General features: G+C 40.5%; 2 protein-coding genes across 6 annotated transcripts; one reads left to right on the forward strand and one right to left on the reverse strand.

Annotated features, from left to right (window-relative positions):
• The first annotated feature begins 1,968 nt into the window (after positions 1-1,968).
• Positions 1,969-15,223, forward strand: LOC306645629 (tRNA methyltransferase 10 homolog B). 5 transcript variants are annotated; one of them, XM_079113568.1, is made up of 9 exons: positions 1,969-2,013; positions 3,325-3,522; positions 3,997-4,105; positions 4,700-4,824; positions 6,875-7,027; positions 8,676-8,754; positions 9,334-9,434; positions 14,207-14,330; positions 14,892-15,223. In XM_079113568.1, exons 2-9 carry the CDS (start codon positions 3,337-3,339, stop codon positions 14,996-14,998), a joined length of 984 nt encoding a protein of 327 aa, XP_078969694.1. In that variant the 5' UTR covers positions 1,969-2,013; positions 3,325-3,336; the 3' UTR covers positions 14,999-15,223. The 5 variants fall into 5 exon arrangements, with proteins under 5 accessions (XP_078969694.1, XP_078969696.1, XP_078969692.1 ...); XM_079113570.1 differs by having other exon boundaries at positions 9,367-9,434; XM_079113566.1 differs by lacking the exon at positions 1,969-2,013 and adding an exon at positions 2,031-2,373.
• A 215-nt stretch (positions 15,224-15,438) lies between these two features.
• EXOSC3 (exosome component 3) lies at positions 15,439-22,333 on the reverse strand. The gene is made up of 4 exons (XM_079113563.1): positions 21,966-22,333; positions 20,735-20,884; positions 18,815-18,966; positions 15,439-17,456 (listed from the first exon to the last, which is right to left on the reverse strand). The coding sequence occupies exons 1-4, from the start codon at positions 22,287-22,289 to the stop codon at positions 17,255-17,257; spliced, it is 828 nt and encodes a 275-aa protein (XP_078969689.1). The 5' UTR covers positions 22,290-22,333; the 3' UTR covers positions 15,439-17,254.
• Positions 22,334-23,407: the final 1,074 nt, after the last annotated feature.

Below are 23,407 nucleotides of genomic sequence, written 5' to 3' on the forward strand. Positions count from 1 at the left end.
ATCTGACGGGAGCAGGAGGAGCAGGCCGGAACCTATTAGTTCAAGGCCTTAGGAGGAGGGTTGGATTTTACATGTAAGTACAATGGGAGGCCACTAGGGGATCTGGAGTAGGGGGTGCATAATTATCTGGCAAACATGTGGTGGGATGGGAAAGCAGTGAGATCAGTCGGAAGGTCTGTGCTTTCCACAGCAGAGTAGCCATGAGAGCTCTTTCAGAGGTGACGGGACACAAGAGCTTAGGGTGGTGGTGATAGGGGCTATTCAATATGGTTGAGAATGAGATATATGGACAGGCAGGTGTGGTGTGAGCTCAGTCATGAAAGGGCCATTGAAAGTCATTTGAATCACATTTCAGGTCTCACTGAGACATTGCAGTGTTGAGAACAAGGTGACATCTGTGCAGCCATGTTGTGTGGACAAGCCATTTCGGGAACTGGCCCGTAAAACCTCCCCCCAGGAAAGGGCGCACAGGTACTACCCTCAAGAGCCAATACAGGAAAAACAGGACATACTGGGCCCCCAGGGTTTATCAAGGCTGTTAAGAGATATCTGTCTGAGAAATGGGCAGGTGCCCAGAAACCTTATCTATCAAGGACAGGGGAGGGGGCCTAGCCCTGACTCATCTCCTGCATAGTTCACCCCCTCCCTCCTCCCTTCTTCCTCCAGGACCATTCAGGTTTGGCGGGACCCCAAGAGATTCAAATAAATTGGCAGGACCCAACCAAAAGAGAACAAATGTTTAGCTGTTCCAATGTTAACCAATAATATACAGGTCTTTGTATGTGAATGATTGGAAATTTCTTAAGTAGAGTGCTTTCTCATCCCTCGGGGCCGCTCCCCACTCAGCCATGGTAGTGGTCTGAGAGGCTGGTTGCGGTCCAGGCTCGAGCTTGCAATAAAACCTCGTTGTGTGATTTGCATTGCCATGTGTACACTTTGACTCTCTGGGGATCAGTCGATATTGAACCCCAATAGCAGCAGACAGTGGGAAGCCAGGACCAGCTTCAGAGCAAAGAGCTGAGAGAGCTGGGTTTTAGAAAAAGACTTACAGGGAGGGAAAGCAATGTTTTGTGTTTGTGGTTAAAATTTGGAATGAAGTATGGATTGCAGGAAACTGTGAGAATGAGGAACTGGGCCAAGGAGGGCTCCAAACAGGCCTTAGTTTCTTAAGAAGGAGATATTTCTGGCCTATTTATGGAAGGGAGTGAAGGAAAGAGTAGCTGGTAGTCTTTATCAAGGCAAGGCTTGGGCAAGTCACTACATGTTTCTGAGCCTCAACGTCTCCGTTGATGTATGACATGAGATGGAGGAGGGAGAGTGACCGGAGGCTAGATTTCTTATTGCCAAAGCCCAGGCATACATTTGTTGTGAGCCTGAATAGCCAGGTAGTAGAGAAAGAGGGGCTGTGTGCTCAGGAAAGGGCTGTGTCAGGTCATGGGCCCTGCTGGCTGTTAAGAAATTCAGCGGGGGCAAGGGCCCTAGGCTGAGAGATGGTCGGTGGTTGGTGGTTCAAGACCTAGTTTCACCTGTTTTGCAAGGATCAGCCCTGCACAGCCAACAAGACTCCTGGCCCTACAGGAGCCCTGTGCGGTTGGCAAGGGTCTGGGATTGTAATCTGAGACTAACAGATGAGGAAATCAAGGCTCAGAAGAGCGTTGCTGGGCTGGGGTTGTAGCTCAGTGGAAGAGCGCTTGCTTAGCACGTATGAGGCATTGGATTGGATCCTCAGCATCACATAAAAATAAAGATACTGTGTTCATCTACCACTTAAAAAATATTAGAGGTGGGGCGGGGGAGAGAGAAGAGAGAGAGAGAGAGAGAGAGAGAGAGAGAGAGACGGGGGAGGGAGGGGGAGAGAGGGAGGGACCCATCCTTCTGTCCGGCTGTCAAGTTTAAAATAAAAAAAAACTACAATTCCCGGAATGCCGCTCGGAGCGGGATCAGGAACCGGAAGTTGGTTTCGGGGCGGGGCCAGATGTGCACCGCCTCTTTTGCGCGAGGCGTCGGGCCCAGGTATGCTCGGGGCTTGTTTCCTGGTGGGATAGGATTTACGAGGCTCAGCTTGGCGAGTGCCGGAGCGCTCTCGCCCGGGAGGCGGCGTTGAGGTCCAGTGCCGCGGTACGCCGCCTCCATAGTGCTACCTCTTCCTGCCGCCCCTCGCGCTGGGGGCTTGCGGGGCAGGCGGGACCCGCACCTCCCGGGCCTGGAGTCTGGGAGTTCTAGTGCTGCTGGAGCGCTTACCTAGCTAGATTCCACCCCAACTCCGCCAAAAAAGGAAAAGCAATAAAACCAACAAAACTTATAAAAGATGTAAAATATTAAGGGGATTTGCCTAAGTGGTTTGAATTTTCACGTTTCTTTGGAAGTCGGTAAGTTCAAAGCTGATGAATTAAAAAGTAATGTGTAAGCATATAGTTTCAAGGCTAAGGAATTAGAAAAACTAGAAACAACTGTTTAACGAGGGTTACCACTGGAGGTGGAAGTGGGTAGGAGGGAAGGTCATTACTTGTTATTAGAAGTAGGTCTTTTTATCATATATATGAATCGTATATTGAACAAGCCAGGGGCAGTATTTGTGCCACTCTTGGTCTGTGTCACTTGACTATGGAACATTTCTGACCTGTTTTCTCTCAGGTCAGAAATGACCTGAATATTGACATAGTTTGTTAAGTGCACTATTACAGTGCTTCTCCATATTTTTTCTAACATAAGCATTTCTGAGGCATAGTTAAACAGTGAGACTGATGACTGACTTTCTGCTGCAGTGACACACAGGTGGAGGGTGGGGATATATAGTTTGAAGAATTCTGATACATCACTCAAACCTAGAAGAATTCTTGATTGCTTTCATGCCCCTTTACCATATTTTTTAGCTGGTTCTTCATTCTCCCATGATGTTTTTAGTATAGGACCTTGTATGTAGTACTCAGTAAGTACCTGTTAAATCACTGGTTTGAAAGTAAATTGTTTGAAACATAGTCATTCAGTGTGTTTCAAAAAAAAACACCCACACAATAAATAACTTGACTGTCTGTGTCACCATAACAAGGAATGATCACCGATTGCTTGGAGATGTCAGGATTTATGTTTGTCCTCAAAGAAGTATGTTTGGCTTCCTTACTACCTGTTTCTGTGCTGGATATTTCTCTCGAAGACACCTACTCTTCTTGACCCCAATAACTAGGGGTCAGTATTTTACACCTCTTTGCTCCATCAGCAACACAATAGCACTGTTTGTCTTTTGGATATAGGAAATTAGCTGTGTAAGTGAAGTAGTGTAGTATCTCATGTAATTTTGTATTTTTCCAATTTGGTTGAAAGCAGAGATCTAAGCACATGGACTGGAAATTGGAAGGGAGTGTTCAAAGAACAGAGTCACCAGAGTTGCAGGGGCAAGAAGGCATCCTAGAGGACATAGGTGAAGATGGACTCTCTGAAAGCTTCCAGCTTCTGCAGATTGATGTGGAATGTGACTGCCAAGACAGGGAGCCCCTCCCCACAAACAGTACAACTTGGTGCTCGGTGAGTGCAAGGGACTTTCAGTGATGGACTGTCCCCAAGACCCCTGCTTCAGGGGTAGTTACCACTAATAAAAAGAGACTGGGAATGACTTTTGTGTATTTAAAACAGTGAATTAATTTTCTGCTAATCATAAGATTTCAGTTTCATTTGAGTCATGAGAAAAGTAGATAAAGTTCAAAAAGATTTTTTTTTTATGTACCTCCGAAGGGTCAGGGAATCTAAACTGTACATTAGGACCTGCCCCTGATGAATTTACTATGACCTTGACCAGGTCACATATCTTTTCCAGGGCTCTGTTTTCTCTGAACAGTCCAGTCTAGGTTTGTTTTTAAGATGAAATCTTTCTCTCCTAACTTTACCTCTAAATGAAAAAAAAAAAAAAAAAAAAAAAAAAATTAAGTAACTTTCTAATATTCATTTTCCTTTTTGTTGCTTATGAAGTTCTCAAACAATTTTTTTTCTGGATAACATAAGAAAAATGTCCAGAGAAAACAGAGGCACTGGGAAAAGATAGTTGCAGCAAAGAAGAGCAAAAGAAAGCAAGAAAAGGAAAGAAGAAAAGCCAATCGTGCAGAAAATCCAGGTAATGATTAATAAAATTATTGATGTAATCTTTTTTTTTTTTTTTTAAGCAAACTGGTGTCATCATGTCCCTAGGAGAGTAGAAATTTTGTTTTAAGGAAAAACAAATATCTGGGAGATGGGACCCAGTATCTGATTTTGTTGGGCATCAAAGTATCAAAGCAAAATTGCTGCATTTTAAATATAAGCAGTCTGGTTGACATATGTGTTTATAAACTCAGAAGGAAAGATTCCAGCAACAACTAACATTTATACAGTGCTACGTTGAGTTCAGTTCTGAAAGTGTTACTGGATTCCCTAAGGGATAGGTACTATGATTACCTACGTTTTATAGGAAAAGTAACAGAGGCTCAGAGAAATTAAATAATGTGCATACGGTAATTTAATCAGTGAACAGACTGCGCTTGTGTGTGAACCTACCTCTGTGCTCCAGAGCCCACACTCCTCACCACTCTGCTATACATAAATCTAATGAATGAATACCTTTCATGAGTCTCAAGATTTTCTTTATGTGTAAAAATAAAAGGGAGGTTTGTTTTTTACAGGATATTGTTCCCGTTTTCCCATTCACTCCTTTTTGATATTTCTGCTATAGGCATCTGCCCCCAGCACAGCAAACGCTTTCTGAGATCCTTAACCAAAGAGAAACTCTTGGAGGCCAAACACTCAGGACCAAGACTGTGTATCGATTTGAGTATGACCCATCACATGTCAAAGAAGGTAGAACATGCACTAAGCCTGGAATTCCTGCTCACCTGAGGGAGGCCCAGAGGGTACAGCCTTCGTGAAGAGTATGACCATCGCCAGCTTCTGTAGTTTTTTAGTAATCCAGCCAAAGTGTTCTCTACACTGGGCTACTAAGTTCCAAGATGGCTGTTGGAAAGAATCTGGAAGAGAATATACATCCCATGGTTTATTTGCAAATGTTAAACCTTGTCTTCTGTTTTGAGCCCACCACCTTTACCTCTCTGTTCATGGTGTCCTTAGTTTGGATGGACCTTTCAGGCTCAATTCTCCAGACCCTTAATCTTTGGCCTTCTGCTGGGAAGAGGAATATTACCTGGTAGTATGTTGTGGAGAGGTTACCTGGTGCAAGGTTTTCTTGCAGTGTATGTTTTAATTGTTTCTCATTCATCCCATTGGTGAGGGAGGGATTTCCACCCTAGGGTTCTGGGGATGGTCAAATACTTAAAGCATAACACCTGACAGCAGACATTTGAGAGCAGTTTTTTAGTCTCATATACTCACTGCCCTAGGGAGGGGTTCCACATACCACACAAGGTCACAAAGTGGGATGTACTTGAGAATAAAATGAGCACCCAGGGTGATGGGATGTGTGTGCTTTGTAGTATCACAGGGGTGAGGTGCCCCCTGGTTCTTGCAGGAGGCTGTGACTGTTCATTTAGTTAATTCCTTGTGCTGGCGAGGAACCAGATCCAGCTACTCAGGGTTAAACAGGAATTATACCTCATCCTCTTGATTTAAAAAAGGTTATTTAGCTAGGGAACTAGCTCATCTGAAGGGGCAGAGCTGGAAGGGGAACTTGAATTAGGACACTTGAGGTCTTCCCATTTTCACCAGAAGTCATGGCAGCAAGTAATGTTCCTCAGTGTTAGGCCTTATACTGCAATAGAGACTTTAAACAAGTCTCTTTGTTTTCAAACTTCCATGTTATACGTGCTAGTGTTTAACATGTTTTTCAGAGAAACCAGGAGAATTGTAGACCTGGGGCTCTTACATGGCAACTGTAGCCCTCTGAAAAGGTGAACTAGGAATTCTCTACTAGTTACATTACTTGAGATAACAGATTAAATCAAACCCAAAGCCTTTTTTCCTTTACCAAATAAATAAGATTAGGTGGTGAGACAGCCATTCTAGAATCAGGGTGGAAAGGTAAAACTTCCAACCCTATGGCATCTCTCTAAGTTAAGGGCAAAGATGCCAGATATTCCTGATGAAGTATAAAAATGACAATAATCAGCCTCTTTTTTAATAATTTAAATAGTAAATATCACTTGCTAAAACTTAAGATAAAAATGTAACATAACTGTGGTACACATACACAATGGAATATTACTCAGCCATAAAGAAGAATGAATTATAGTAGTTGCCAGTAAATGAATGGAACTGGAGACTGTCATGCTAAGTGAAATAAGCCAGACCCGGAAAACCAAAGGCCAAATGTTCTCTCTGATTTGTGGGTGCTGACTCAAAATAGGCAGGGGGAGGGAGGAGTGGAGGTTCACTGGATTGGGATGGGGAAATGGAGGGAAGGGAGGGAGAATGGGATTGGGAAAGACAGTAGAATGAATCAGACGAAACTTTCCTATGTTCATATATGAATAGACGACCAGCGTAACTCCACATTATGTACAACCACGAGAATGGGAAGTTATCCTCCATGTATGTGTGATAACAAAATGCATTCTACTCTCATGTATAAAAAACAAATTTAAAAAATAATTAGAAAAAAAGTGCTTACCTAGCTATTTCATCTATTAAATATGCAACAGCAGGGTAAGCAGAAGGGAAGACTCTGTGTTTCCATTTGCTCATCATTTCTGGGCTGGTATCATCCCCTGCACTTTGATCCTTGAGGTGTAGTGTCACAGGTTGTGTAACACACCTGCATGTACTTACTCCTGGAGTTAAAGGTGCCGTCCTAGTCCACGAGATCTTCTGGAATAGCATCTTGTGTAACCATTTGTCAGTAGTGAATGAGAGTAATTTGGCATGTTTCCACCCTGAGTTGGCCTTTATTTCTTTGAAGGAATTAAGTAGGCTGGCTGGACAGATCCGAAGGTTGTATGGTTCAAACAAAAAAGTGGACAGACCCTTTTGGATCTGCCTCACTGGATTCATGACAGATAGTCCCCTCTATGAAGAATGTTTGAGGATGAATGATGGATTTTCTAGTTACCTGGTAAGAATCTTTTTGTGTGTTTTTTGGAATTATCTAAAAAGTAGTCATGGGTTAATAGTATTTTTTTTTTTTTTTAATTTTCTTGTTCTGAAACACAGTTGGGCCTCTCTATCTGTACAAAACATATATAGACTTTTTTGTCATTATTCCCTAAACAATACAATATTACAACTGTTTACATAGCATTTACATTATATTAGGTATTAAAAGTAATCTAGAGATGATTTAAAGTATACAGGAGAGTGCGCATAGCTTAAATGCAAATACTAGGCCATTTTATATGCAGAACTTGAATATCCTTGGGTTTTGGTATCTGGGAGAGATTCTGGGAACCAGTACCCCATGGGTACTGAGGGCACTGAATGTACATATATATAAATTATATCTTTTCACTCTTGCAATCTAAAATTCATAACTTCTTATTAGTTCTTTTTTTTAACATTTTTTTAGTTGTTGATGGACCTTTATTTTATTTATTTATATGTGGTGCTTAGAACCAATGCCTCCCACACGCTAGGCAAGTGCTCTACCACTGAGCCACAACCTCAGCCCTTCTTATTAGTTCTTAACATTTAAATTTTTTTCTCACTCTTCCATTGCATTGGCAAGCTAATATCACCACTACTTAGGACTGTTTCGTTACCTGTATGGCTTATGCTTACACTATAAACTCCAGAATTGTTTTGGGAAATGCCATGATTCCTTTCTTGCTTTTAGTTGTACAAAACTAGGAAACACGATTTTTGGAGGAAGAGAAAGAATGTTTTTAGAAGTAGTTTGGATTTCACATGAGTTTTAGGGAATACTAAGGTGCTTTTTAACTCTCTTCCTAGGATCTTATAAATCATAGATATGCAAGTGAGAATACAGGTCAGTTTCTAAGAAAGACCTTTAGAAATGCTCTGTGGGAGCTGGGGATGTGGCTCAGTGTTGGAGTGCCTGGCTAGTGCATGAGGCCTGAGTTCAGCCTCCATAAAACAAACACACACACACACACACACACATACAGTGCCCTAATGCGTTTGCATGGTATAGCTGGGGCTGAGCATTTGTGGCCTTCCCTAGGGAGGTCCACAGAGGCTGTGAGTGTGCAGGGTGTGCTGTGTAGTACTACACAGCTAGCTGAATTGCTGTTACTGTCTGAACAACCTCTACTGAGGTACAGCCATTTCTGGATTTATTTCTCTGTACTTTTTTTTTTTTTATGATTCCTGTATATAAGCTGAACAAACCCACTTACAAATGGTTCCTTTTTCTGTCTTCCTGCTTTTCTTAGGCAGTTCCATCTGCTTTGAATTCTTCTTCCATTTATGTCAGTTCGCCTCTTTCCATAAACCCAGCTCCAGCATTTCCTTTACCAGAAGGTCGTCCCTGGTGTTATTCCCTCACCTGTAGTCCTTTGTGTTCCCTGTACCTCTGTGAGAGCCCCATGTCACTTTCTGACTCACTTCATAATTTTGAGTGTCTGTGCTTTTCCACTTTTCCCTCCCTGACCAAGTACTTTTTAACAAGAATCTGTCAGACATGCCACTCCTTGATACACCTAGAGCTGTGCCTGAGGGAAAATAGATGCCCAGTAACTAGCTGTTGAATTGTGGACTATGTTCTAATCTCATTCCTACCGTATTGGGTTCTTTGTGTGTTCCAGCTGGACATAACAGAAGAAGACTGCTTTAGTTTATTTCCCCTGGAAACCCTTGTATACCTGACTCCTGACTCAGAACATGGTATGTATGTTGCTGCATAGAATCATGTAGCACTTTGCTCCTAGCCCTTAGATTCAGTATTCTCTGGCAATTTATTACAGCCACTCAAGGAGTACCCAAAAAGGAGGCAGGGGGTGTGAACTGCACACCTCTTCTGAGCAGATGCTTCCCAGGTGTCCTGCCTTGATCACACTGCTGCACAGATTCAGGGTCTCCATCCTCAGGCAATCCAGTTTCTCTGCTCAGCTTCCTTCATTGGCCTTTCCTGGGTCAGTGTTCGACATGTATTTTTAACCCTAGAATATCATCCATTTCACTTAATTTTCAGATTTATTGATTTTAAGTTGATTGTAGTGTTCTCTTAATTATTTCGTGTTCCTCTAGTTTTAATTTTGTCCTTTCTGAATCTAGTGTTGATTTAGACCTTCTGTCTTATTTTCTTGATTAGATATGTCAATGGATTGTCTATTTATTGGTATTTTTAGAGAATTTTTTGGATTTATTGAACAAATTATCTTTATTTTCTGTTCATTAAATTTTGACTTTATTGTTAATATTTCTTTCCTTTTGCTTTCTTTGGATGTTGAAATTATAAAACAGATTTGATCTCAGTGGCCTTCGTTTTCTCATTAGCTCTTCAAGATGTTGACCTAAACAAAGTTTACGTCCTTGGTGGACTTGTGGATGAAAGCATTCAGAAGGTAAGTGTACATTTTGGCCCCAACATCTGTATTTTGAAATGTAGTGCTTACTTTTAGATGTGATTGCCCTGTTGTAATTTTACCCAAAGGAGCTTAGAGGGACAGGAAGAAAGAGCCTGCGCTTCAAGGTTGGCCCCCTCTCAGTGCATTCCTTCTTCTTAGCTGCAGCTCAGCAGTCTTGAACGTCACAGAAGCCAGAAGCAGGAATTAGCATAGGTAGTGTGTGGCAGTTACAGAAATAGCCATTCTTGAGCTTCTTTCTTCTCTCTTCTCTTCTGTTTTGCAGAGGTCACTCTGATCTTGACTAAGTAAGCACTGATGCAAAATTTTTGTCAGCCATTTTTTTTTTTCTTGGCTAATTTCCCTGCTAATATGTGTCTTATTCCAAAACTTCAAACTCAGTAAGATTGTCCAGATTTTTTTGTTGTTGAACTGGAGTTTCATTGGAATGATTTGGTTGTCATTATTTTAAACTTTGTTTCTATTATACAAATATTTGCTGAGATAATTTTCTTTGTTTTTATTTACTAATTATTGTATGTTATGAAGCTATTAAGTTCAATAATGGATATAATAGTTAACATGTACATAAAGGAGTATAGAGAGAAGTAAGTTTCTGTCTCTCCTCATTCCCCAAGGCAATCACTGTTTTCTTATGTGTTGTTTTAGTCACCTTTTGGGGGGCTGTAACTAAAATATCTGACCAGAACAATTTTAAAGGAGGAAAAGTTTATTTGAGGACTCACAGTTTCAGAGGCAGTCCATAGATGGCAGGTTCCGTTCCTCAAGGCTCCAGAGGGGCAAGACATCATGGCGGAAGAGCATTGGGAAGGGAAGCAGCTCACATGGCAATCAGGAAGCAAAGAGAAGGTCTCCACTTGCCAGATACAAATATATACCCCAAAGCAATGCCCCAGTTCCCACCTCCTCCAGCCATACACTGCCACTTCAGTTACCACTCAGTTAATCCCTGTGGGGGATTAATTCACTGTTTGGGTTAAAAGTCTTCAAACCCAATCATTTCTCCTCTGAACCTTCTTGCATTGTCTCACATGTGAGCTTTTGGGAGACACCTCACATTTAAACCGTACATGTATCCTTCTTGATACAGTCTGTGATCTCAGAAGTATGTTTGTTTGGGTGTATTTTATGTTTTTTCATATGTGTGAGGTACACATATGAAACATTTAACACAAATGATAGCTCAACTTAATTGCATTTCCTTTTGAAACATTAGTGTTCTACAACTTCATAATGCTAACTCTAAAAAATGGTCAGGAATCTCTTGTAGAATACCCGCTAATAACACAATAAATGGGGGAGTTCATCATATTAGACAAAGGGAAATGGAGGGAAGAGGAAGATTGGACATGGGAAAGACAGTAGAATGCATCGGACGTTTCTGTGCTCATATATGAATACACAACCAATCTAACTCCACATCATGTTCAACCATGAGAATGAGATCCTAATTAGAATAGGTTATACATCACATATGTATAATATGTAGAAAATACATTCTACTGTCATGTATATCTAAAAGTAACAAAGAAATTATTAAAAAAGAACAGCTAATAAATGAGGGGTGTATACTAGAATTAGAATATCAATATTTTGTCACAATATAGTCATTGATTCAGGCAATCGATTACATGAAAAGTTGTGGAGGAACCAACTATTTATATGGTATCAAAGTATCATAATACAGATTATAAAAGCAAAAATATACTATTACAATGAAGCAATCGGTCTAGTCCAAATTTGATCAAACATAGCCTCATAAATAGTGATATTGTGTGCCTCCTGATGTGATAGAATCTCACCTGTGATGTATTCCTACTCAAAAATGTTTAAACTGCATGTAATGATGAGGAAACAAATCCAGAATGGGGTTGTAAGGAATCCCAGGGAAACCACGCCCTATGTGGGAAATCACATAAGGAAGTTTATTAAGCAAACAGAGTGTCTCCCTGCAGGGTAAGAGAGAAAATGAGAGGAAAAGAGAAAGGGCACGCGCTAGAGAGAGTGGAAAGCGAGGAGGAGAAAGAAAGCAAGTGGGGGAGAGAAAAGCAAGAGAGAACAGATGATGGTGAATCTATCTTTAAGAACCCCCAGGCTAACAGGGGACCAATAACGGAGAAGGATACTTGCAAGCTGACTGATGAACCAATAGCTAGCTAGGATGTTCACAGACTGACAGTAGTTGGGAGGCAGGGAAAATGGCTGCATCGGAAAGGGCAGGGGAGCAGCTTTGTATTACAGGGATCCTTTCTGCAAGACAAAAATCTTGCAGAAAAAGCCAGTATAGTGGAAACTGAAATAGAAGGCATGTGTTGTAAATTAAAGAAATTTTAAAAACCCAAAAAACAGCCTGGTACAGTATACACTTATAGTCCCCGCTACTTGGGAGACTGAGACAGGAAAATCACATGAGCTTAGAACTTTGAGGTCAGCCTGGGAAATGTAGTGAACCCCATCTCAAAAATACATGAATGGAAATAAGGTCAAATGCAGTGAGCCTTGGATTCTGGATTGGGAGGAAGTCTTTATAAAATGACATTTTGGGGATAGTTGGGGAAATTTTAATATAGACTATGTATTAAGTGATTTTACAGATTATGGATGAATTTCTTAAAAATGAGGAAATTGGTGAGGCAGAAGAATGTCATTGTTCTTAGATGCATGCTAAAGCATTTTTGTGAAGTGTTGTGATGTCTGTAGCTTACTTTCAAATTGGTTCAGCATAATGAACCTGAATCTGTACAGAGATAAGTAAGTTTGATAAAATGTTAATAAGTGGTGAATGTAGGCTGAGCACAATGATGCACGCCTATAATCCCAGCAGCTCGGGGGCTAAGGCAGGAGGATTGCAAGTTCAAAGCCAGCCTCAGTAACTTAGTGAGGGCCTGAGCAACTTAGCGAGACCCTGTCTCAAAATAAAAAGTTAAAAGGTCTAGAGATGTGGCTCAGTGGTTACGCATTCTGGGTTCAATCTCCAGTACCAAACCAAACCAAACCAAACCAAACAATAATGATAGCTGGTGAATGTAGATAACAGAAATGAGTATTGATTACATTATTATTTTAGCTTTTCTTAGGTTTGAAATATTTCAAAATAAAAACTTGGGGGAGGGTATCCTATTTACCCAGCAAATTGTCCCTACTCTTCTATAGTGGGCAGACAGCCCCTTTTTTGAGGAAGTAAAATCCAGAGGGTCAATGAGCAACATGTGATCTCTAAATTTGCAATTTTAACATGTCTTTTTTATCTCTTTACCATTTAAACTGAAAAACAACTGACACAAAGATATGTCAGATGTGTAAAACTTTTTATTTCTTTCTGGAGATTTTGACTTTTTCACAGCCATACATTGACAGCATTTCTTCAAGAACTTATTTTCAAGTATGCCAAAAATGAGCTATACTGTAAGCTCATAGGGTAGCATCCAGGCATCCTACTAACTTTGAATTCTGAACTGTGGTTCAAAGTAATTGTACTGGGTTAGGGCCAGGAATATTTAAGGATGGAGGATAGCTCATCTATGATAGCTATCTGTGCAAAACAGTATTACACTTCTTTAGTGAAATCCTATCAGCCATGCCTATCCCATCCTAATTGCATCACTTAATATTTTTGGAAATTCTCTCTTGGAATTCTAGTTTCATGTTAGTCTGAGGCAGGCGATCTAGTATATTAGTCAGGGTTCTCTAGAGGAGCAGAACTAACAGGCCATATAGAGATGTTTATATCTGTATTCATATGATTATAAAAAGAGGATTTATTAGACTAGATTTTGGAAACTAGATAGTCCCCCAGTGGTAGTTTGCAGGCTGGAGAGCTGGAGGAACCAGTAGCTGCTCAGTCTAAGAAGCTGGAGTCCCAGGACAAAAGGACCCAGTGATATATCCTCAGTCTGGGACCGAAGGCCTGGAAACTCCCTGGAGAGTTGCTGGTCACAGTCTGCTTTGTAATAGTGAAAGAGCTGGAGTCTGATGTCCTTAAGGCAAGTGCTTAGCAATCCAAGCACTCACTCAAGAAGAATAGAGTTTGTGTCTACTGCTATTTCCTCATTCTTCCACCTTTTGTTCTATCCAGACCCCCAACCAACTGGACCATGCAGCCCACATTTAGGATGGGTTTCTCCCTTGAGTTTGCTGTTCCACGTTATTCATTCCTAGAAACACCCTCATTGACACACCCAGAAGCCTCTTAATCTTAGGTATCTCTTAATCCAAATTGGCAATTCAGGATTAACCATCACATCCAGCATCTAAGCAGAGTAGGTGCTAGACCTCCTTACACTATTCTAGGTGGTTAGACCATACTCATGTTGACCAGTCAGTTATAGGACTGTAAGTGAAAGGCTGCTGTCAATTGGCTGAGCTTAAAACACCACATATCCAGAATCAGGTCTTACTGAGTTAGGGCCAGGAGCATTCTAAACCTTTAAACTGCTTAGAGTCTTTGAAGTCAATTATAGCTGTGGATCTGCCTTTTTTGCTTATTTTGTTCTTATTATAAGTGGTAGTGAATGGATACTTTTGGACAGATGGTCCACAGAAAGTGAGGTGTTGCTGCCTAAGCCATTTCTTCCTTGGGATGAGTACTCTGCATTATCTGAAGTTTCTTCTATTCTACCATAGATTACTTATTTTAATGTTGTCCTTTGTGATTACAGATGGAAATTAGAGTAGACATAAACAGGGATCTCACATGCTTACAATTCATTTATAATTTTTATAATAGGAAAAGTATTTAACTTTGATTTCAGAAGGTGACGTTTCAAAAGGCCAAGGAGTATTCTGTCAAGACAGCCCGCTTGCCGATCCAGGAATACATGGTCAAGCTCCAGAATGGGAAAAATTATCATTCAGAGATATTGGCCATCAATCAAGGTACTACTCACATGGCCCATGCCCAACATACATTAGTTCTGAGGCTGCTATATTGCATTAAGTATAATGTCCCTTGACTCAGTCTTCTGTGACTAATATGCCTGGACTTCATCATGTGCATTTTGTGACATGTATTTTGGCCACCAACAGGCATTTTTCATTTTCTTCTGATTCCCAACTATGTTAAGGATAGTTGAAATTATTCCCCTTGCCTATGCCTTGCCTTAAACCCTTTGTTTATTAATTAATTCCTGTTTGTTCTTCAGAGTTCAGTTCAGTAGCATCTTAGCTAACTTTCCTCCCCATCCCAGGCCATGTCAGGGGCCCTTCCTTGTTTACTCTGTTTCTGTGGTGCATTATTGCCCATTCACAGGCCTGTACTTAGTGTAGGATGAGGTCATTTTGATTAGGCAAGCTGAGTCTTTACCTCTGGCCTGGTACCATGTGTGATGCAGAGGACATCTATTAAATGAAATATTTCAGAACACCCATTTCTCTCATTAGTTATTTACTAGTTCTCTTTTCCTATATGGTTGTTGTCTTCTGTTTATCCTTTAACAGTATTTGATATCCTGTCCACTTATTTGGAGACTCACAACTGGCCTGAAGCATTGAAGAAAGGAGTTTCTTCAGGAAAAGGCTATGTTCTTCGGAATTCAGTGGAATAACAGGCAGCCTAAGATCACAGCTGCAGGAAACAAAGTGCCTGAGGTGTCTCAACCAAAGAAAAGGGCAGAGGGTGGTAGTGGCATACACTTGCCTTTACTTGACATCTTGGATCTTCATAGTATAAACTAATGACAGGGACCACATTTTATGCTTTTGCATTGCCCACAGTGCCTGGCTCACGGAAAGTGCCCTGATCAATGTTTTAAAAAAAAAAAAAAAATATATATATATATATATATATGTAACAAGGAATTAGCTCTAAAATTGTATGACTTTGGATATGTTAATTCATCTTTTGTATTTCTCTATTTGTGAAAGACCTACTTTTAGAGACTGTTTATGTGGTTAAATAATTATCAAGAGCTTAATTTTTACTAAACTGGCATTAAATTGTGACTTTCTCCATATGCCTCTGAACATGCTGATTTTTCCAGCTGAGTGATGTGCGCACGACAGCTTTGCAGCAGCAGCCCAACCTGGCCTGTCTACTTTGAGCCCCCATAGCACTTTGTTCCCTCTTGTGGCTCTCACCCAGTACTCCCTTTTTCTGAGTATGGGAATGCAGGGCTTCTCTCTTCCATTTTGTGTGAATAGCTTTAAATCCTGATCCTTGTACAAACTAGATTCTTCATATATATTTGTAACAAATTTAAAAGCAAAACCACACTATTGATGAATCATTGGAAATAGCCAGGAAATGTTGCATTCTGACATGCAAGCATGTTAATCTACCTCTTTTCAAATATACTTCCTTTTCTTGTGTCCTATATACAGTTGCTTCATTTCCTCTTGCCAATTGGGGTTAGTTAACCTGCTAGCAAATTCAGAAAATGTTTTGTCTCAGAACCAAAAGGTTACTTTGCTTTATCCCCTCCCCTTGACCATTTAATCCTTTGTGAATTATAATTTGATAAATTATATCAGTTTTTTAAATTTAAAAACAAGCCAGTCTTCAGGAAACATCTTTATGAACACGTCTTGATCAGTATCAACATATTGAATAAGTGCTATAATCTCCTTCATCCAAAAGGGACTATCTACCTAGGCTTCAAGGAGCCCACAGCTCATATTCTAAAAGAGGTCTGACCCCAGAACTCCTGAAATTTTATCATCTGCCAGTTTTCATTTCTACCTAAAAGGGCATTGATTAATACACCAAATGACATGGAAGAATTTTCTCATCAACTCTATTCTATCACAAACCTTTCTCATTTACACAAAACGCAAGCAGGTATACTTTATTTGCCTTCTAGAAAATGGTTTTATCAAAATTTGGCCAGACTTGGATTCAGAAATCCTCATTATGATATAATTTATATAACAACAACAAATGTCCAAAATAGTCTATAACATGAAAATGAAATATTCAGTTGTTGAATTCTTTTGTTTTTTTGTACCAGGAATTGAACCTAGGGGTGCTTAACCCTGGAGCCACATCCCCAGCCCATTTTTGTATTTTATTTTGAGATAGGCTTTTACTGAGTTGCTTAGGACCTTGCTACCTTGCTGAGGCTGGCTTTTAATTTACAATCCTCCTGTCTCAGCTTCCCAAGCCACTGAAATTACAGACATGTGCAACTGCGAGGCTGAATTTTTTATAATAGTCATGAAAGGAATTTATCAGTCTATTATAAGTAGTATATAAGAAAATACCCTGTAATTCCAGTTTGAAAAACATACATACACATAGTGCTTGAGAATGTAGGTCAAGCTTAATTTTGTACCTGTTTCCTCAACTATGAGGGTAAGTGTCTTCTGTAGTTACTAGGAATAAATTTCTTAATCCATGTAAAAACTTTGGAACAATACATGCTGCATGATAAACATGATTAGCTTTACTGTTCCACTGACAAATGAGATTATAGGTGTTTACCTCTATAGACTTTTTATGTATTCTTCATTTCCTTTGTGAAAAGTTTTACCATAATGACCAGAAAATATTTCAATGCTGATTTACTGAAGCTGTACTCTAGGCAAAACAAAGGGCGTTAACTTCAAATAAGTAAGCCATGATACTTTTTAGGAAACTTTATTATATAGAACATAAAAACATGATTTTTCTCACCCACACAAGAACATGCGTGAAAACCAGTAACTTTCTTATAAAAATATTTTATTGAGAAGATGTGAATGCACAATATTTGACTGCACATCCTGTCTTCTGAAGATTTAATAGGGAGAAATTAACCTGAAAAAAATTTCCCAGGAAACCCAGTCTCTTGGCTCAACCGACCCATTGAAGAAGTCCACATGTATCAACTTTCTGCCAATCTGGCAAAGATTTGTTTTCTTTGATCTGCTGTCATGTGTTCACAAGCTTCTAAAATATTTGCCAAAATTAAAGTCTGCTGAATGGTTTTTGCTTTTACCCATATTCTTCCATTCATTCCAAACACAATCTCCAGTGGATAGAGTCTTCCCACTTCCTGTATGATTTCACAATCTGGAGCTAATAACCTAGGTAAGGAAGAAGAATGAAAATGAAATTTAAAAAATGGTACGGTGTGTTCTAGATCTCCTTCAGGAGACTCCTTTTCTGAAATAAGTTATTCAAGGGCCTGCATCACCACACTAAAGCATAAGATGACATTTACTATCCTCTTTACTACCCCACCCCACCCTGTTTTTAGATGGTCTTGCTACCCCAGTTGGTCTCAAACTCCTGAGCTCAAGAACTTCTTGCTCTTGATTTCCTGAGTAGATGGAATTAGAAGCATGTGCCACCTCACCCAGCTCACGGACCCCTTTCTTCCAAGTTTTTTACACTTTCCAAAGGTATACCATACGTCACAGTAATGGGCTACCCCACTGCAAAGATGTCAAACTCCTGTCACCAATGTCGCATAATATATTGAAGTTCTTCCCTGAGATTGTCAGAACACCTTAATTCTAGACTTTAGAATCATGGCTTTTTATTACCTAATTGTTAAGAGAACACTTTACACTTATTTTCCTGACCATGTTAAGTTATTCCCTGATATTAAATTCAGTGCTTGGAGAAGAGCATTGGCTCTTTACAGTACAAAGGTACTATCTAGTTAAATAACATGCTTCTCTAATGTCACACTAAACAATCTCCAATCTGCAGAATAGGTAGCAAAAAAAGGCCTAGAAGATAGCTCTGAACTTCAGTGACTACAGAAGCAAGCAGCTTTAGGCAGATAAAGGTCCAAACACCTTAACAGAGAATCTCCTGAATGAGAACTATTAAATCTACCAGGACAGAATAACAGGAACCTTGTGTAAATGCTACCTAGCCCTGAGGATCACATCAGCCTAGCTGCATTTGGCCACCCTTAGTGAAATCTGATAATTTTGTACAAGTGCAGATGTATCTGTATTCAAGTGACTTAGAATCTGAGGAAAGCCCAATTTTCACATAGGCTGAGTATGTCAGTTATAAGACCAGCAGGCCTCCAGGAGAGAAGAAATGAATAGGACAGAGTTGAAACATGAAGGGTGAACCATGCCACTGGAAACACAGTCAAATATATCTGAGTTTGATATACTGACATTAAAAAAGGGCAAAACTAAATTCATAAGTTTATAAATAGGCTAAAATGGGGAGGCTGGGGTTGTGGCTCAGTGGTAGAGTACTTCCCTAGCATGCATGAGGCCCTGGGTTCGATTCTCAGCACCACATAAAAATAAAAAAATAAAGGTATATATAGGCTAAAATGGATACTGATTTTTAACTTTGAAGAAAAATTTGGATGTTAATAACAAAGAATCCAAATTCCAAAGATTCGTCAACTTTCCAAGTAGGTGTAGTAAAAATAAAAGAACATAGGCAAGCTAGCAGGCTTAGGACTTACTTTCTAATTAGGCCCAAAGTCACTTTAAAAAGCAGACCATCGTGTCCAATCACACCCATTCCATTGGCTCTTCCACAGCTGTCAATACAGACCATCTCTGGTTCCATATCTTTATTAGCAACCACGAACTGACCATAGATGAGATCTCCAACCTACAAGACATAAAGGAATAGTTGAGCTCCTCTCAGGGTACCATTCTATGAAAACTGCTACTGGCTCTTTCCCATAGGCAGCAATGCCAGCCACTTGAGAGTTCTATGGTTAACAGGCTGACTGTACTCTAGTACTCCAACTGGAGTTGAGTCTTCAAAGGCAAAATTAATACACGTAACCCTCCCTTCACCAAAAAAATCATTGGAGTAGGAATCATCTCAAGGCCAAAGAATACTCCCCAAGGTTGTGTTGCCCAATATGGTAACCAGTACCTGTATATAGTTATATAAACTTACATTTAAATTAATTAAAATTTGATATTTCAAATTCAGTCCCTCAGTTGTCTTAGCCACATTTCAAATGCTCAACAGCTCTATGTAACTAGCAGCTACCTTATTAGTGCAGATGTAAAACAGAACCATCATATAAAGTTCTATTAGCACTATTATAAAGAATTATGGATTTATAGAGAAGGAAGAATTACAGATTTATGGAAAGGAAGGGAATGCCTGGCATGCAAATTATTCAAAACAAAATGAACAGTGGTAATTAACTGATATTTCTCCATACGTGATTTGCTTAAAAACCTCAGAGAACTGAATTTCAAAATGATGAAACTAAGGAAATGGAGAGTGAATTGTTCTCACAACATTTATTAAGTACCTATTGTTTGCTGGTGACTACAGGAGCCAGAAAGGAAGAAAACACTTTTTGCTTTCACATTTTGCTTTAGTTTTGGAAGGCAGAGGGAATATACATGTAAATAACAACCTTCATTCAAGACTAAATCTTTAAGTGTCAGGGCAGATATAAAAGTGATAACTAGGGAAGGCTTTACAAAGCCTTAGTGTGTTTAGCCTAGGCCTCAAAAAATGAGCATTTGTTCTACAGGCTGAAGAGAGAATCAAATCCAGACAGAGGGAACAGCATGAGCCAATGTACAAGAGCAGGAAATAATTCATTTATGTTTGTATGGGTTAAGCATACAAACATGGCTGTATGAAGGATATAATCATAGTAGAGAAGACGCCTGGAGTGTAAGGCCAAGGAGTTCTACAGGCATTTAAGAGCCTGTAGAAAAATTTTAAAATTTTTTTGTTTTTTAGGAAAGGGAGTGTGTAAAGATGTCATTTCTCAAAAGCCTGAATGGAGAGGTCAAAGTATATAGGCAGGGGTGTAAATGAGGAGACTGCTGGCTGAGTCCTGCCAAAAGGAAACTAACACCTGAACTAATGAAGATCAGAGAGTCAAAGAGAATCAAAATAGGGTTAAATAACTAAAGACTCTTAAGAGGTGAATGAAAAGGTACATAGAGTCACAATTTCTAGTTTGGGTAGACATAAGAATATGACTATAATACCTGAAAAGCCCAAATTGAAAATCTGCAATAACAATCCTCTATCAGCTCTAAGGACCTATAAGCAAGATGGATGACTGATAATGATGTCTCTCCTCCTGAAGCCTATGGCTGACATCCTTGTGCAGTGGATATGGACATGACAGATAACCACCTTTTAACTGAGTAGAGATAAAATAGCACAAAAACCAATGTAGTACCTGTAAAAGTACATGGCTCTGGTTCTGGCACTGGAGCATCTGAAAAATTTTTGCAGCCTAGGGCCATTAAGCAGATACTTAGAGACCATCCTGTAGAACTAGGAAAATAGTTCATGCTTTGGAGACAATTCAGGTAGCCTTCTGGACAGATAAATGTTCTGGAAAATGGATATTTTTATTACTGTTGAAACCAAAGACTCCCATCGTTACCTGCACATTTGGTCTGTTTCTTTTAGTTGCACCTTCAAATGCCAAATAAGACAAGGAAGCTGGCTCACTTCCTCCAACATCAACTTTGAATATATCTCCAGATTTAGCTGTCACTATGCCAATCACATGGTCTCCTTTCACTGGTACATACTACAAAAGAAATCAGAATGAACAGACCTAAATAACAAGGTATCATTAGAAGGTATCTTAAGCAAGTCCTTAGTAGTTGTTTTTCATTAGAGATGTTTAAAATATTTTACAATTCAAGTTTACAAACTAATATAAACCTTTCAAGAAACAATGATAATATTTCAGTAAAAGGAAATCACAAACATGAACTCTTTCAGGTTTGCAGGGTGAGTTTTTTTTTTTTTTTTTTTTTTTTTTTTTTGGGGGGGTCTGTTTTTCTATGGTACTTGAGATCAAACCAGGGGTCTTTTATCTAGGACCTACATCCCCAGGGCCTTTTTGAGGCCAGGACTAAGTTGCAGATTCTGGTCTTGAACTTGCAATCCTTCTGGCCTCAGCCTCCTGAGTTGCTGGGATTACAGGTGTGCACCACGGTGTCAGGCAGGGTCTATGTTGCACAGGCTCATCTCAAATTCCTGTCCAAGTGATCCTCACACTTTAGCCTCCTTTGTAGCTGAGACAACAGGCCCGTGTCCCCAGCCCAGCTTTGCAGTCTCTTATAGTTTGTTAATTTGAGTCAGTATCTCACACCCCTTCAGCAATATTACCAGTAAGTCCCTAGCTTCTGTTGAACGCAAGACCAGTAGCACGGGGATCCTTACAGCCAAGGAAGATCATTCCCTTATTAAGATTAATTTTTCTATATAAAAGTTCTTAATTATTCTAATAATATCGTAACTCCCTCATGAGTTAAAGAGTCAATGAGTGTGACTTCCACTCATTGAACCTGGTTCTGCCTCCTGGATTCCCAAGGGCAAGCCTACTGCTTCCTGACCTTTGGAGTCTGAAGACAACCAAGACACACGGTCTCCAGACGCCTTCCTCTTCTGATCGCCCCGCCCTTCTCAGGCAGCGTTTCTACTGTTCGTAATCCCTCTAAAGAGGATAGAGGCAAACAAAAGTCTATCATGCCTCCAAGTTAGCCTTGACAAAAAGGGCTCCAGGGCCCCGCCTCTTCCAGGAAGTCTTCCTAGATGCAGGATTAGACTTTCACTGCCACACTGCCACACTGCCACACCGCCCCTCCGAAGTCCCACCTCACCCGCTTCTGTTGGGAGTCCACCCAGTAAACACCACCACTGCTGCCGCTCCCGGGGTCCTTGTGACGAAGGCGGCCACACTTTGTAACCAGCAGGCGGTCCCCGCAGCGCCGCAAGCCGGGGCCGCACACTACGCGTAATCGCGAGCGCGCCCCAGCATTAAGGCGCAATGGTCGCTCCCCCGCACCACCAGGGCCTTCCACATCCTCCTGTTCCGGCAGCAGCAGCTCCTCACCCGGGAGCACCACCTGATCCAGTACTCTACGCGCAGCTCGTGCTCTGCCTCCCGCCAGGGACTCGGCCCCAAACGGCACAGCTTCAGCCATTCTGAACGCCACAGAACTCCACTTCCGGTACCCGGTTTCCGCTTCCTGCTCCTCGTCCAATCCCCAGTTCCACCTAGGGTTTTCCTTTTCCGTCAATTGCGGTCCACGGGCCTTGGACCCTGGTCTATGAAATTTGGGCTTTGTCAGGCTGGAGGTCTCTCCCGCCTTTTCCAGTGGTAGTGACTGTGTCTCTAACCACTCATCCATCTTGCGGTCTGTCCGCGGGTCGGTTTGAGAAATGCACCGCTCGAGTAGATTGATGAGCCTCACTTAGGGTTCCCCGAGAACCCCGGGAGCTGTGCAGAGGGACAAAGGCAATTTTAAGTCGGCCGGGCCCCTGTCAACTTTGCCCTCAGAAAGGTAGCTGACTTTTCACCAGAAAACATTGTTTTCTTTCTCAAAATAAAACCTTTTGGGTTATTTCCGGAGTGGAAAACAATAAAATCAGGAAGCAATTTATTGGTCTTGCCCATTTGACTTGCTCTGCTGTCAACTGTAGTTGTAATTCTGTACGATGGTCTGACACGAAATAGACAATTCTTGATTGATGTAACACTTAAGTATATCTTTTTCACTAGCCCCTCCTCAAAAATATATATAATCTTACCTTTTCATATGCATGAGTTATCCCTACATTGTTATGGGGCACAACTTAAGAACAGACCAATCACCACTGAGAAGTCCAAATTTGAGAGTCCTTATTAAGCCAGCTAACTGATTGTCTCACACAATGCCCCCAAAAATGGTTATTGGGAGGACAGCCCAGACCATAGAGTTGCAGGGGTTCTTATACCATAAATCACATCAATCATAAGTGTTGCTATGATTCAAAAATACAAACTAACATCATGGAATCATTAGCAGAGGGGGAAGTGGGTCAAAATGAACCTATCTAGGTACAAACTAAAGAATGGTTACAAACATCCACACAATCATTATTGACATCACCGTTAACATGGTGCATTGTTTAGGAGAAATAGGAATCGAGAGAACAATTTTTCATCATATGAGAATTGTCATTTTGTATTGCTAAACATGTCATGCTAAGTAACTGATGATGGGTACAAAGGCGGGGTGTTCCCATGGGAGAATCATTTCCTACATAACATGAAGTCTCA

Source organism: Sciurus vulgaris (genome assembly GCF_902686455.1).
Source record: "Sciurus vulgaris genome assembly, chromosome: 15".
Lineage (NCBI taxonomy): Eukaryota > Metazoa > Chordata > Mammalia > Rodentia > Sciuridae > Sciurus > Sciurus vulgaris.